The 13492-nt window shown below is 30.0% G+C and overlaps 2 protein-coding genes across 4 annotated transcripts in view; one reads left to right on the top strand and one right to left on the bottom strand.

Annotated features, from left to right (window-relative positions):
* LOC142325541 (ADP-ribosylhydrolase ARH3-like) overlaps positions 1-576 on the bottom strand; it is a 51362-nt gene extending 50786 nt beyond the window's left edge. Inside the window, exon 1 of one of the 2 annotated variants that reach the window (XM_075367418.1) lies at positions 315-576. In XM_075367418.1, coding sequence (XP_075223533.1) covers positions 315-480 — 166 coding nt within the window. In that variant the 5' untranslated portion in view covers positions 481-576. The remainder of the gene's footprint in view (positions 1-314) is intronic. The other variant, XM_075367417.1, reaches the window with a different exon arrangement.
* A 357-nt stretch (positions 577-933) lies between these two features.
* LOC142325540 (uncharacterized) overlaps positions 934-13492 on the top strand; it is a 39775-nt gene continuing 27216 nt past the window's right edge. For both annotated transcript variants that reach the window (XM_075367416.1, XM_075367415.1), the window contains exons 1-2: positions 934-1061; positions 9915-9937. In XM_075367416.1, coding sequence (XP_075223531.1) covers positions 9928-9937 — 10 coding nt within the window. In that variant the 5' untranslated portion in view covers positions 934-1061; positions 9915-9927. The remainder of the gene's footprint in view (positions 1062-9914; positions 9938-13492) is intronic.

Here is a 13492-nt window from a genome sequence, read left to right as displayed (position 1 = left end):
AAGCTAACCTAACTTAACCCCTAGGGACCATAGGCAACATAGCAACAGAAAGTAGATTTTTATGAAAAATTAAACATTTCCAGGGCTTAAATTTCTGAACCTACTGAGCTACACAAGTCATTCTGCTGTTATCATAGTAATGAAACTATCTTTTTAAATTATTTATTATAAAAAGCTTAATCTATAAAAACATAATTTATTAGGTTAAATGGAAGAGAATAAAGAAAACTTGAAGTTCATAGGATAAGCAAAAAATGTAATTAACACTAGCATCTAAAGTTAAAAATAACTTAAAATGAAATTTAAATACTTACTTGCAAAATACGGCCCTTCTAATTTATCAAAATATTTTTGTAACACTACTTTTGAGATATTATATTCACCTTCATACGGTGCCCCCAAACAATCACCAAGCAAGGCACCAACCAAACAACCACGAAATTTATTTGCAAGCAATGCACTGTCTTTCACAACAGCCATTTTTACTCAACAAAATTTCCAATTTTTCTCAAAATGAGGTTAATCATATAAGTTCACCAATTCGTACAGCTGATAAGTTTTGCCACCACAGTTATGGCAATATCCCAAAAATATAAAACAAAATTTGTAAGGTTACCTTTCCATTTATTAAAAATTTATGTAATTGAAAATAACATTTTCTATAAAATGAATTTAATTAGATAGTGTAGTAAAATGAAAAAAAAAATACCAGTCGCATCTATTTTATTTTTACATTGAGCAAACCTTTTTAAAACAGAGCTTAGCCAACAGACCACTTAAACAATGTTTATTTCAGGTAAAATATAAATATAACTAGCAGTATATTAAAGTAGAGGTTGATGCCTTCATGTCTACAGTGAATTTAGTGTTCGGGTTATTGCATTCATTGTGGAATGTATCACGTTGAAAATTTACATTTGACAACACTGGACGCTTCCCTCCCAAAGATCAAAACATGTTTCATGTTGTTTAGGATTGTGTTCTAATATTAATGTTCCTTCTATTAGTTGTGCTCTATAGTATTTTAAGTTTAGCGACTTTATTCGCTATCGGGTATACAGGTAGGTTGCATGAACTAATGAATATAAATCTTATCAAATGTAACTTTAAATCAAGTATTATAATGTAATGCCAGTTGACAGCGTAACCAATGTCATTAGATTAGTTTTAGTGTAAGTATACAACGTGTTGAGAACTGCGTCTGTGATCTTTGGTCGGCATTTTTTTTATTTTATCATTCGGAAAACAAGTAAGACGCTTACGATGGAGGATATATTCCCAGCAGCGGGAACAACGGTCGAGGGGGAAGTAGCCTACGTCTAGTGGATCATATAATACTCAAATAGATATAGTTTTCAAATAATAGATATCAATTTTAATTTTTCTATGAAGCTTTTATTCGTCAAAATTATAAACAGTGGAGTACCTCCCCTTTTAGTGTTTACTATAATTATTTACGATAATTCAAACGCGGCTACCATTAATAAATACTTCTAATTCTTTTACATACTTGCACCTTTGACATTAGTCACAGTTATTTACTCGTATTAAACTTACTTTTTCTGGTGCTAAACTGATAAAGTTATCCAGTTTAACTATTACATTACTGTTATCAACGTGATCTTTTATATTTGCCCTGGTCATCCCAATAATATCTGTATCAAAGTAAGTCCTAGTAAAGGCAGTTACTTTTATACGAATTTGAATACTAGATCGCGGATACCGCTGTAATCAACTGAATATTATATGGTACGTTGCAGTGGCGGCTCTTATCTAAAATTAATGGGGGTGCTGCTCCAGAAAATTTTTAGCCTTTGTTTTAAAATTGTGTAAAAGGAAACAAACATGTATAAAAAGAAAATTTATTCAGAAATTTCAAAAATCCTAAAAGAACAAAATCAAACATTTTTTTTACTTACTTTAACCTGAATTGTTACAACCATGTTAATTTTCTGTAAAATAAAATTCCGAAAAAAATGAATCGAATAGAATAGCTAGAAGCAGAATAATAATAATAATCTAATTATGGACTTTATTACATTCAAGAAAATGATACACGGTTTTTAAGCACAACATACGCGGAGTAAAAAAAATCTATCTTACGCCAGGTCGGCACTATTCTCTCCCTCGCGTGTAGCTTCCTATGTGCGCAACAGGCAAATACCAACGCTGGAACTGTGAAATGCACATTTCCATACAACAATTTTTGTATCTATTTCATAAACTGGGGGATGGCTACTGACATTAATCTTAAAGATTGTATATTGTACATGTATAAAGAAAGAATAAAAAAAAATACTATATTGTACAAGTATAAAGAAAGGAAGAAAAAAGAAATATTATCGATAATATCAAGTAAAAAATAGGGGGTGCTGAAGTTCCACAGTGCCTATACGCGATCCGCCACTTCTACGTTGTCAATAACTAAATATGAATTTGCTTATAAAATTAGTAAATTTGCTTTTTAACAGTTTTCGTAATTTGTGAAGTTGATAGAATCGTGGCATTTGCCGGATTTAAAAATCAATAACTCTTTAATAACAAACACTTTTTCACCGCCATTATGAAAAATAATTGTTCTTTGAACCTTAGAAGCTGGTCAACTAACCTGGTTATTTCCTGTGAATCGTTCGTTCAAGAACTTGATGTAGTATGCATTGATTAGACGCCTAAGTTTCATCCGTGCGTTTGGTTAATCTTTTGTCCTGTACCTGGATAACGTTTCGTAGATATTCTGATTTTTTTCAATCAAGACTTTTCGATTGAAAAGTTATCTTTTGGGCATTTTATTCATCTGTATCCTTTTTTTATTATTTGTCGTAACGCCCTTTTCACCTGAAAAATTAATTTTGATTTTTTTAATACACAGTAAGTTTCTTACTTGAGTGGTGGCCTTGCAACACATGAAATTTGTTAAAGTTCGCTTAATAATGCATTTGTCGAAGTCGTCAATTTTTTTTCTGCACACAGTACTGGGACGATTTACACGTTTTCACGGCGAAATGAATACGATGGCTTCTCAGTTTCATTTGATTTCCCCTCTGCTATAATTCTTTGGACCGTTCGTTTTCATATTTTTGTCGTGTGAACAATCATATTCAGCATTTCAGTTTTCCTCACTATTCCGGTTCCAGCATTTTTTTTGTAAAATAAAATTGTAAACATTGTATAAAATTTCCCTCGCCTGGCTAGGTACTACTGTACCTTCTCCTCCTAACTTGAACATATTAAAAGAAAATTACTATTGAAATATTAACAATTTAAATGACCGAATTTATGACAAAGCCTTAAATAAAAACAACACAACAAATGGTAAAAATATATCACTAACAGCTAATCACTTCATTAAGTAAAATATACCGTAATAAATGTTTCTAAAATAACCATTTGTAGAACATAATTACAAGCGATGTGTGACATATGATTCTTCACAGCTCAATGATTAGTTTAGATTAAAATAAGTAAATGAAATTCTTAGAAGTACGTGTTGTGTTTACAATTCATATGTTTGTACGATTCTATTACTATTAGTTGCTATACAACAGGAAGCAGGCCTAGATCAGAACATCAATATATAATTTAGAGTAAAACACATACACTACAGCAAGTTTATGAAACTTGTTTTTTATATATTAACCATACCGCAAATAACATATAGAAAATGACAAAGTTTTTAGTTTGCTTGTAACAGAGGCTAATGCATGTTACTAGTACATAAAATTATAATGAATAGACCTTCAGTCTCTGCACCAACATACGAGTATATAATAGGATTTGAACCTTAGAACTCTCGACTTCGAAATTAGCTGATTTGCTATGACGTGTTCACCACTAGACCAATTCGGTGGGTTGTGTTCAGGAGTTAACGTTGAACAAAGAATTCCAACAAGAGTAGGGTGCAGAAACCGTTACAAGACTAAGCGCGCCTTTATGTAACCGTCAGGTTTCAACTTTTCAGTGTGATAATAGCAGGCACGTGCCTCGTTTACAAGTTAAAAATTCATTGAATCGAGCTGGCTGTGGTTTCTGAATTTAAAATTATAGCGATTCAGTAGTCTTAAAATCATATACTTACTCGTTTTGTTAGTCGTGTACGTTAATTTCTGTTGATATAAATTATAATAAAGAAGTTAGAAAGATTGTTGGCATCTATACAACAAACAAAATTCGTAAATATATTAATAATTTTCTCGCGGCATACTAGCTCGTCACAGAGATCAGTTTAACTGAGTAACAAAAGCTGCATAATAAAAAGTAAAAATAATAATGGGCTGTCTAAACAGAATTCGTTAACGTTGTTTTACATTACAGGGCTGTAAAACTTTTGTTTTCCCACCACTTCCACCAGGTAGCGTAAGTATCGCTATACAAGCCTCAACTGGTAATTAGAATTACGAGATGGTTGCGTTTGTTTTACATTTAAAAGTTTCCCCATACGTGGATCTATGTTAGAAACTCACAAGCAAATTGTTTTCAGGTGATAAAAGACGATTCCAATATTTAGTTTTTAGCACAACCATAGACGAAAAAGCCTTTTCATAGTGATAATACATGGCGAAAAGGATTAATTAATATTTTCAATGCTTCTGTTACAAAATTTCCATATTTACTTCGACGAGCAATCCAAAACGTATCTAAATCTTAAGGTGTGAATTGTAGTTTTAACGTTTTATCGGTAGACCATTTCTACGAGCGGTCATAAATCTCAACCGGTAACTTCGCAGGTGCAACAACGATTTCACTAAATGAATTCAGTACCCATCTCTTTTAGAAATCATTTTTATTTTCCGGGAAATACTCCGCCAACTGAATTTCTAGCTCACACAAATTCATCTTCATGTTATCTAAAGTGTAGTGAACAATAGTGTTTTCTACATCCAAATTTTTCCTCAATATAATCGCAAACAATTGATAGGAAACATCAAAATGTTTGCTCGGATGGTGAATAATCTAGATATCAATCTTCTTAATGAAAGCATATCTGTCATTAATAAAATGTTTTTTCACGTAAGTTCACAATGAAGTCATTTAAATGCGAAAATACATCAGCTAAGAAAGCCAACAGCAACATATATACTCATTGTTCTGTAAAAATACTGAGAATGGCTTTTGTTTATCCTGGAAAAGTGTTATTAATTCATCTTGCAATTACAATAACTGACCTGGTTAACACTTACCCCCGAGATAAGCATCTGACTTCTGTATGGAAAAGAAGAAATTTTTTCTTTTCACCCATACTTTAGCAAATAGCCTATTAAAAAAACTCTACTAAAAAATCCTTATCCAAAAACGAAAAATTAAGATACTGTAAAACTTTGCTTTTACTGGAAATATTTCACTGGTAATTATAATTTTGAATTTATATATGAATTGTAAAAAATTATTGTATAAAATAAAATGTTCATTGTTGTAAATTATATATATATATGGGTCTACTAATAAGTTACCCACCGGGTTGGTCTAGTGGTGAACGCGTCTCCCCAAATCAGCTGATTTGGAAGTAGAGAGTTCCAGCGTTCAAAGTAAAGCCAGTTATTTTTACACGTATTTGAATACTAGATCGTGGATACCGGTGTTCTTTGGTGGTTGGGTTTCAATTAACTACACATCTCAGGAATGGTCGAACTAAGAATGTACAAGACTTACAGTACTTCATTCACACTCATACATATCATCCTCATTCATCCTCTGAAGAATTATCTAAACGGTAGTTACTGGAGGCTAAACAGTAAAGAAAGAAGGTATACTAATAAGCTCAAATTATGATTTGATATTTGAAAGGTCTAACAGATTTTATAACGTTTTCAATGCCGCTGCTGTATACTCGTACTAACCTTTTCCCATCACAATGATCCGCGGTTGATTAGCGCTCCGCGAAAATATGTTGGTATGCCTCCCTTCATATTCTTATGCTACCCTCTTGTGAAAAAAATTTCAAAAAATTACAGTATATTAAAGAGATTTAACAGATTCTGACAAAAAAAACCCGTTACTATTTGATATTTTTTATGCCTGTAACAAAAAAAAAAAAAATGAAACTACAGAAATTATGATAATTTAATTGCAGGATTTTTTTTGCGCACTTCTATCGCGTTTTTTATTAGCAAATTTTTTTTGTCTTTATGAAACACAGTTTGCTGATTTTAAAAATAATACTTTCAAGCAAATCGGTTGAAAATTGGGCAAAATATGATGAAAAACCCTTGTCGTAAATCACATACGTTAGTATAAGTGAAAGTAGATTCACAAAACTACGTTTTATAAAAATTCCCACCACTTAAAAAACTATTCAGATTGACAGAAAACAATTTTTACTGTATACTGTTATTCATTACGAATCTTTATGTTTTTCATATTTACCGATATCTTTTGTCAGAATGCTGAAATTCACGAGTACTTGGGGATTCCGTTTGTTCGCGATGAGATTGAATGTCTAAGCACGAAGTATATCAACTCGATTTAACTCTCATGTAAACCATCTCATTTAAATTTTTTTGGACATTAGCGAGGATCTCGGACGGCTCAAAAGGCTTCACGTGTTGGACTAGGGATCAGATCCTGATTGTGGAGATGATGAAACTCCTTAGTTGATCTACGTGAGGTTCCGTAACAATTCAAAACGATGGTATGCGTCTCGAAAGGGTTGTACTAGATTAATTATATTAATAATATATTTGCGGCTTACTATTATTCTGATTATGTGTTATTTACTTTTCGGATTCTACGATTAGTTTTGTGTTTATTATTATTCCGGCTGTTATTTGAGTTATTTATGAATTATTTTGTCTTTGAGGAGTATCAGTGTATTCTCCTCTTACCTAATATTTAACATAAGATTTACTTATGGTTTCTATAAGGCAAACCGATTGTAAATAAAAAATTACACCAAAAAAGTTGTTGAATTGTTTGCAAACATACATTTTCTGAAAAGCAGAATTTCAATTTAAAAGTATTTCGACCAGTAAACTTAAAACAGTAATGAAACTTTAAACAAAAAACGTAATATAAATAAATAATAAATAGAGTTAAAATGATAGAACTACTTGTATGAAAATTGATTCTGAATCCAGGTGACTTACCCAAAACTAATTTTCGTGCCGCCATCTTACAAACTCCGCGTTTGAAAATTAATAATATTTAGCGTTATAAACCGTTTTCCTCCTATTAACTTCAAGAGATGCTTCATCGCCAAATACATTACTTGTTATTAATTAGATTCATCATCCTTAATTAACTCCAGAATAAATACTCGGTTCATTTACAAAATTTATTTTAAAATGTTGGTAATACAATTTCAAATGAATAACACCAATAATATCGAAAAGAGTATATAATTTGGCGAAAATTGCCTAACTTTTGTAAAACTGATTGATTTAAATATTACTGCAGTCCACTTTTTATTGTAATAAAATTATTAACTTATCTTGAATTAAGGATAAATTACGTTAAGATTGGAAATTTTGATCTAGGTTCTTTTGTTTTATACTCTATGTTATTAGTTATTTCATCGTTTTAACCGGCAGATGGAAATTGCTGACGGTAACTGATTAAGCTCATTTTATCAGAGTAGTAACTATTACGCTTAATAATATAAGTGTTTGATTTAATCAGTTATTTTAGGGGTCATTGTTTTAATTAAATTGTGATAGATATATCTGTTATTATCCATATGAAGCTGCGGACCGTACTTTGTGTAAGTAACAATGGGTGGGGGGAAAAAACATAAAAATCGGATAATAGTATAAGGCGTGGGACATTAAATTGGGTCAAATACACTGAGTGTAATTTTGGAAATTACAACAGTTGTGGTTACCTAATGGTATACTGTTTACTTTTGAAGTATTATCATTTGTGTAAACTTAACAACAATAAGAAGTAACCCATTAAACCATTCTCTAAGAGCCTAAGTAGTGGTAGTTAATTTTTTTTTATGATATTGTGGGTCAGATTGATAGTTTTCCACTGCAATTTTGTACACAAAGTTTCTATGGTATGCTTTGTATGAAGTGTTTCCTTTTAAACATCCATAATAATTTTATATATATTTATTGAATTTCACATCATTTAATTATGTCCATTGAAATGCCTGGGGATTTTGTAATTTTAGTTTGTAGCTTTTGTAGTATATTCATTCATGTGGTGTCTAGCTTATAATTTTATTGAATGTGTCTGATTACTTAAGATTTTTTTAGTTTAAATTGTCAGTGTTTGCTGTATTATTTTTTTAATTTTTGTAACCCAATTTGTATATTTTAATTCTGTTTAAATATATAAACTTGTTAAACAATAAACAAAACCAATGTTATTAATGTATACTGTAGTCCAAGTGAGAATCATAAGAGGCAATAAAATGTAAAGACCATTTTTTTCAGAAATAAATTGAATTAATATATTTTTTTTTAATTTGGTTCAGTCTATTGTTTAAAATTTGGTTTTAAATCATTTTCATTGCAAATTGTAATTGGTAGAAACATAGCATATTGTTATTCTTTTATGATTGTAATTATTTAATATTTCATTTATCATTCCTTTGTGGCTTATTTCATTGCATCTTTATTAGAAAGCAAGTTGTTGGTGCTTATTTAACATAAATAAGCAGGTGCATGTAGAAATTGATAAAGCCATTAACTAAGTAACTTACTGTAACTGTAATTAGTGATCCACTATTTTGGATCATAATTGGTAATAGTAATAACTTTTTGATTCCAAGTTCTACCTTCTTAGTTAGATTTATATGACTTTTGTAGCTCATCTTGTTTTTTACCCTTAAAGGGCTGTAGTTATTGTAATTTTCCTTTACTTTTATAAATATACAGTAATCTTGATCTCTTACTTTAAATCCTGATTAAACTATAGTTTCATTTTACAAGATCTGGAAATTTGTTTCAGTTTAGAATGTTTGCAAAAGCTACCCACTTGTCTTGAAACCTCAACATATCTGCCAGGCCACTGGGTATAGATTTTATCTTAAAGCTAACATACATAATGTAGTTCAGTTGTTGAACTCCCAAGAACATTCTGTCAATTTCTAAACTGGACAATGACTGGTGACTGTGATTTCTGTGTTAGCCTATGTGTAGGCTGCATAATCGCACTAACTTTTTTTTTACAAATACTACTTCTTGATGACTAATCTTGCTTCATATCATCCCTCAGACATATTAGGATTTTTATCTTGATTTTGAAGACCCACGTGTGCTGTGGCTTTCTTTCCATGTGGTAACATTTCAGGTTCCAACCTTGTGCTCTTGTGCTGCGTGAGTACATTTCATTTATCATAGCTTCATTTCAGTGTTTGATGCTTGATGCTCTGTGTTTCTTTAGTCTTGATATATGCATATAGTTCGTTCAGTTCACTGAAATTGGGAATAGCAGAAATTACATAACTGTTATTTGAGATCCAAATTATTTAAATGATTTCAATGGTCCATCATCTGTCTGCCAGCATTAAATTTTTCTGTTTTATTTTATGTCTATCATCAATTAAGTAAGGCAAATAAATTTGTATTCATCCCTCTTTGACCCTTCTTCTTTTTTCCACTATGCTTAGTGAAAGGCATAAAAAGTCAAGCTGTTAATCTTTGTGTTAAATGTAGTTCTATCTCTTAATGCAGAATTCACACAAAATTCAGACAGAATTCACCAATTTACTCCTAAAGCCTAATCTAATTCCAAATTACAGCATTTCTTTATGCTTACAACTGATGTAGGCCTTTATTATAGAATAAAAGTTACTAAGAAAGTTTTCCTTCTCACAAAAAAATTCTGTTGTACATTGTAAATCTCTTTCATAATGATTATTCCATTATTCCAAAATATGCCTTTATAATTGCTTATTAATTGATTTTTTGAAAAAACTAAATTTTACGTGGTGGCTGCTGTAATAATTGTAATAATTTTTTTTCTTTATACAGGGAAAAACCGAGGATGGATACAGGTATTTATTATTAATGTTATTTATGATTACTGCATGATTTATTTTGAATACAGTGATATATTTTAAGAATTTCTAATTTATCCATTGTCTTTTCTCAACTCTACTTAAATTAATCAACTGGTGGGGTTGGTTGTAGGAATTATGGTCTTTCACGGTGACAGCGCAATAAATGCAGAACTGAAAAATTTTTAATTCAGTTCTTGATCTATTTATATCCAAATAAATGTACCTGTTAATCATAAGATAAATTTGTGACTGGCTACCCCTTAAGGAGAGTTAGGAAATTGCCCATTCAGCCATTTTAAGGTAAAATAGAAAGGAAAGAGGGTGCAGAAAAGTAACAAGCATGTTGGAAAATGAAAAAATAAAGTTTTTGTTAATTTGTTATTTTTTATTAATTTATACTTATTAATCTTAATGTACTTTATCACATCATAGATATATTAAAGTTGCCTCTTTTGTAAGTTTTCTTTTGATATAGTATAACCTAACATTTTTTTTTTGTGAAAATATCCAGTTGTATTGCTATATTTATATCTCTTGTTTAGAATTTTTTAACCTTCTTGATGACTATAATAAAGTAAATTTTGTTTCATTTCTTCTTGGTACTTTTCATTCTAATTATTTATTATCTTCTTTTACTTACCCTTGCCAAGTTGAACCAGTGTGTATGATACATTTTTTCATTACAAATGTGGCACATCAATTAATTGATTTTCACTGTTTACCAAAATTGTTCTTATGGCTGTGACACATGTATAGCACCGAGGTGTAAGAGGCTCTTGTTATTAATAATTAACCCTAGAGTAATGATGTTCACTAAGTTCACTCCTTGTGGTGAACAAAGTAAATGTATCACTTGCAGGCATTACTGCAGTGCAACATTACTGTTTTCCAGTGGGTATTGCTGGGATATTTGCACAAATGCAGCTTACTGAAGACAATGGGGAAACCTTTCCATAGTTAATCTTGCATGGAATGCTTATTATATTTGAGAATGGCTTTTGTTTTTTGGAGTAACTTTTGATTCAGGTAAGGTCTACTAAAACTACTGTCACAGTATATTCACATAACGTTTTACACATTTTAAACAAGATACTAGGTAAATTTGTGTTGGTAATACTTTGCACTGTTGAAAGCTATAATTTATTTTCCTTCTTTTGATTATTTCTAATATTTGGCATATTGTACATTTATATCTATATACCATACCTATTTGGTTTGTTTTCCTAATACACTGTATTTACTTTGTTACTGATGCAGTTCCAATAATTATTTTTAAGAACTATTTTAAGGATCGATGATTAATGGATTTGCTTAAATTATTTCATCAGATTTTCTAGTTTTTTCCTTTACAAAATTGTTTGTATACAAAGTTAGTGCAAAGTGATATTTGCCAGTGGATTCCTACTGATATAAATTTTTTAATTTAAACGATGACTTTGAATGTAAAAGAAAAAGTTATTGTACAGTAAATACCAGCAATTAATGAGGTTGGAAAATTAGGCTACTTATCAGTGTTTGTAAAAATTATGCATAGCAGCATTGTTGGAAGCATGCAAACAATGTGTGCATTAATGATATTAACAGCTGCTTTATTAATTATTCACAACTTATTTATAATTCTATTAAATAATTTTTAAATATTCATTTAACATTTTAAATATTTATAAATAATATATAATTTCAGTGTAATTAGAGTTGATTGTGCTTCCTCTTTTTCAAAAAAATCAATTTATAAAATTATATTTTGTTTTTTTATTAATAGTGAAGTTTCATTTAATTTAATTATTATTACTTTGTACAATCTTCAAACCTTTGGTTATTTAAATTTTATGTTTTATTTTTGTAATAACAGTTGTTTTAACATTTTTTATTTCATCATCTTATTATTGATTCATTAATAAATTATATTTTATAATTCTCAATTACTAAAGTTAAATCATTTATTTGGTAACAGGTATTAGCAGGTTTTAAATTTATTATGACCAAACACTTTACTTTCTGAAAAACTCTCAATCTTCAAATCACCAAATAATTTTTAATAATAACTGTCAATAATTGTTTAAAACAACATATCAGAATCCATATCTCTTTATAAATGTTATTTTTTGTAAAATGTTACTGAATATTCTCATTGCTGCTTGTAATAAAAAAAAAATTTAAATACTGCCTATTCACTATGTAAGTGAAATGTACAATTTTTGTTTTCTTACTGTTCTTGAGATTGTGTAATATTTTTGGATTGGTTGGTCAATTTCAATTTATACCCATTTGAGAATTTAATTTTTTAAATGGACTTCTTAGCATATGCTTAGGATGTACTTAATTTTTATTTGTGTATGTTTAAGGATGTTATGAAATGTGAAATGTTTTGCCTTGAAAAATAGTTTTCCCTTAGAATAGTTTTTGTAAAATGAAAATGCATTTGAAACATTAAAAATTCTTTTCACTTTACATTCCTTTCAATAAAAATTGTTTCTTTGTAAAATTTTTTTAATACTCCTATTATAGTATTTGAGTGGTCTAAATGCAAAACTGAATATTTCTACTTTTTGGCTATAACAAGATTACTATTGTAAAGGTTTGCCTAATAGTAATACCTAATAGTAATCTTGTTTTCTACCAAAACTTAACATCTGGTATCAGTTTGTGTGTGAACGCCTGCCTGCATTAGATGCAAAGGTCCTACCTTCAGTGAGGAGCAAAAGTGGATTCTTCCATTGACCAATCAGATAGTCCTGTTTTAGTTCAGTTGCAATATTACCAGATCTTTTTTGTGCTTATCAATATTAATGAAACCAGGTTTCCTCGTAGCTACTATTTTAACTACTGAATTAATTATTGTTGATAAAATTATTTTTTAATTATAGATGAAGGCATTTAAACGCGCTAAAGACCATGAAAAAACTCAAAACATATAATAAAACTTCATTTATATAAAGTACTGGCAAAAACCTTTTTTAAAATCTGGGGTGACAAAAGTCCTAATGTTATGAAATTTAATTTTGCCACTAACAAAGATACCTGACCAAGCTATATACTGCTCAAGACAAATTCACATTTATAATTTTACAATAGTTCAAAGGTCTTCAAAAAGTGAACTGACCAAAGATAATATTTTCTATTATACATGGTCAGAACCTGATCGTCTAACAGATTAAAAAATTCAAACTCTCCTCAGAAATAGATACACTTCATCTGGTCTTCATTTGGCCCCAATGGTATGGGGGCCAGAACAAAAATTCAACACTGGTTATGATGTGCCAAAAGTGGCTTGCCCATGATGCTCCTACTAATGTCAATATAGAGCATGTGTTCCCTGTAATAGGAAATAGTTACTTGTCAACAGACCATGTTTTTGGCCTAATAGAAATGGAAGTTCATCAAAAAAACTATTATAATACAACCTAATGACTATTTAGAAATTTTCAGTCATTATGGTACTTTATTAATATTTCTGAGTTTTAGGTATGTGTAAGTTCTGTCCAACTGGCCTTTCAATAAGTAAATGTTCAAGGATCATAATAGCACTAAAAAAATCTTCACAAGGTT

The sequence above is a fragment of the Lycorma delicatula genome, chromosome 5 (genome assembly GCF_047948215.1).
Source record: "Lycorma delicatula isolate Av1 chromosome 5, ASM4794821v1, whole genome shotgun sequence".
In the NCBI taxonomy this organism is placed as follows: domain Eukaryota; kingdom Metazoa; phylum Arthropoda; class Insecta; order Hemiptera; family Fulgoridae; genus Lycorma; species Lycorma delicatula.
This window is presented reverse-complemented; position numbering and strand designations above follow the sequence as displayed.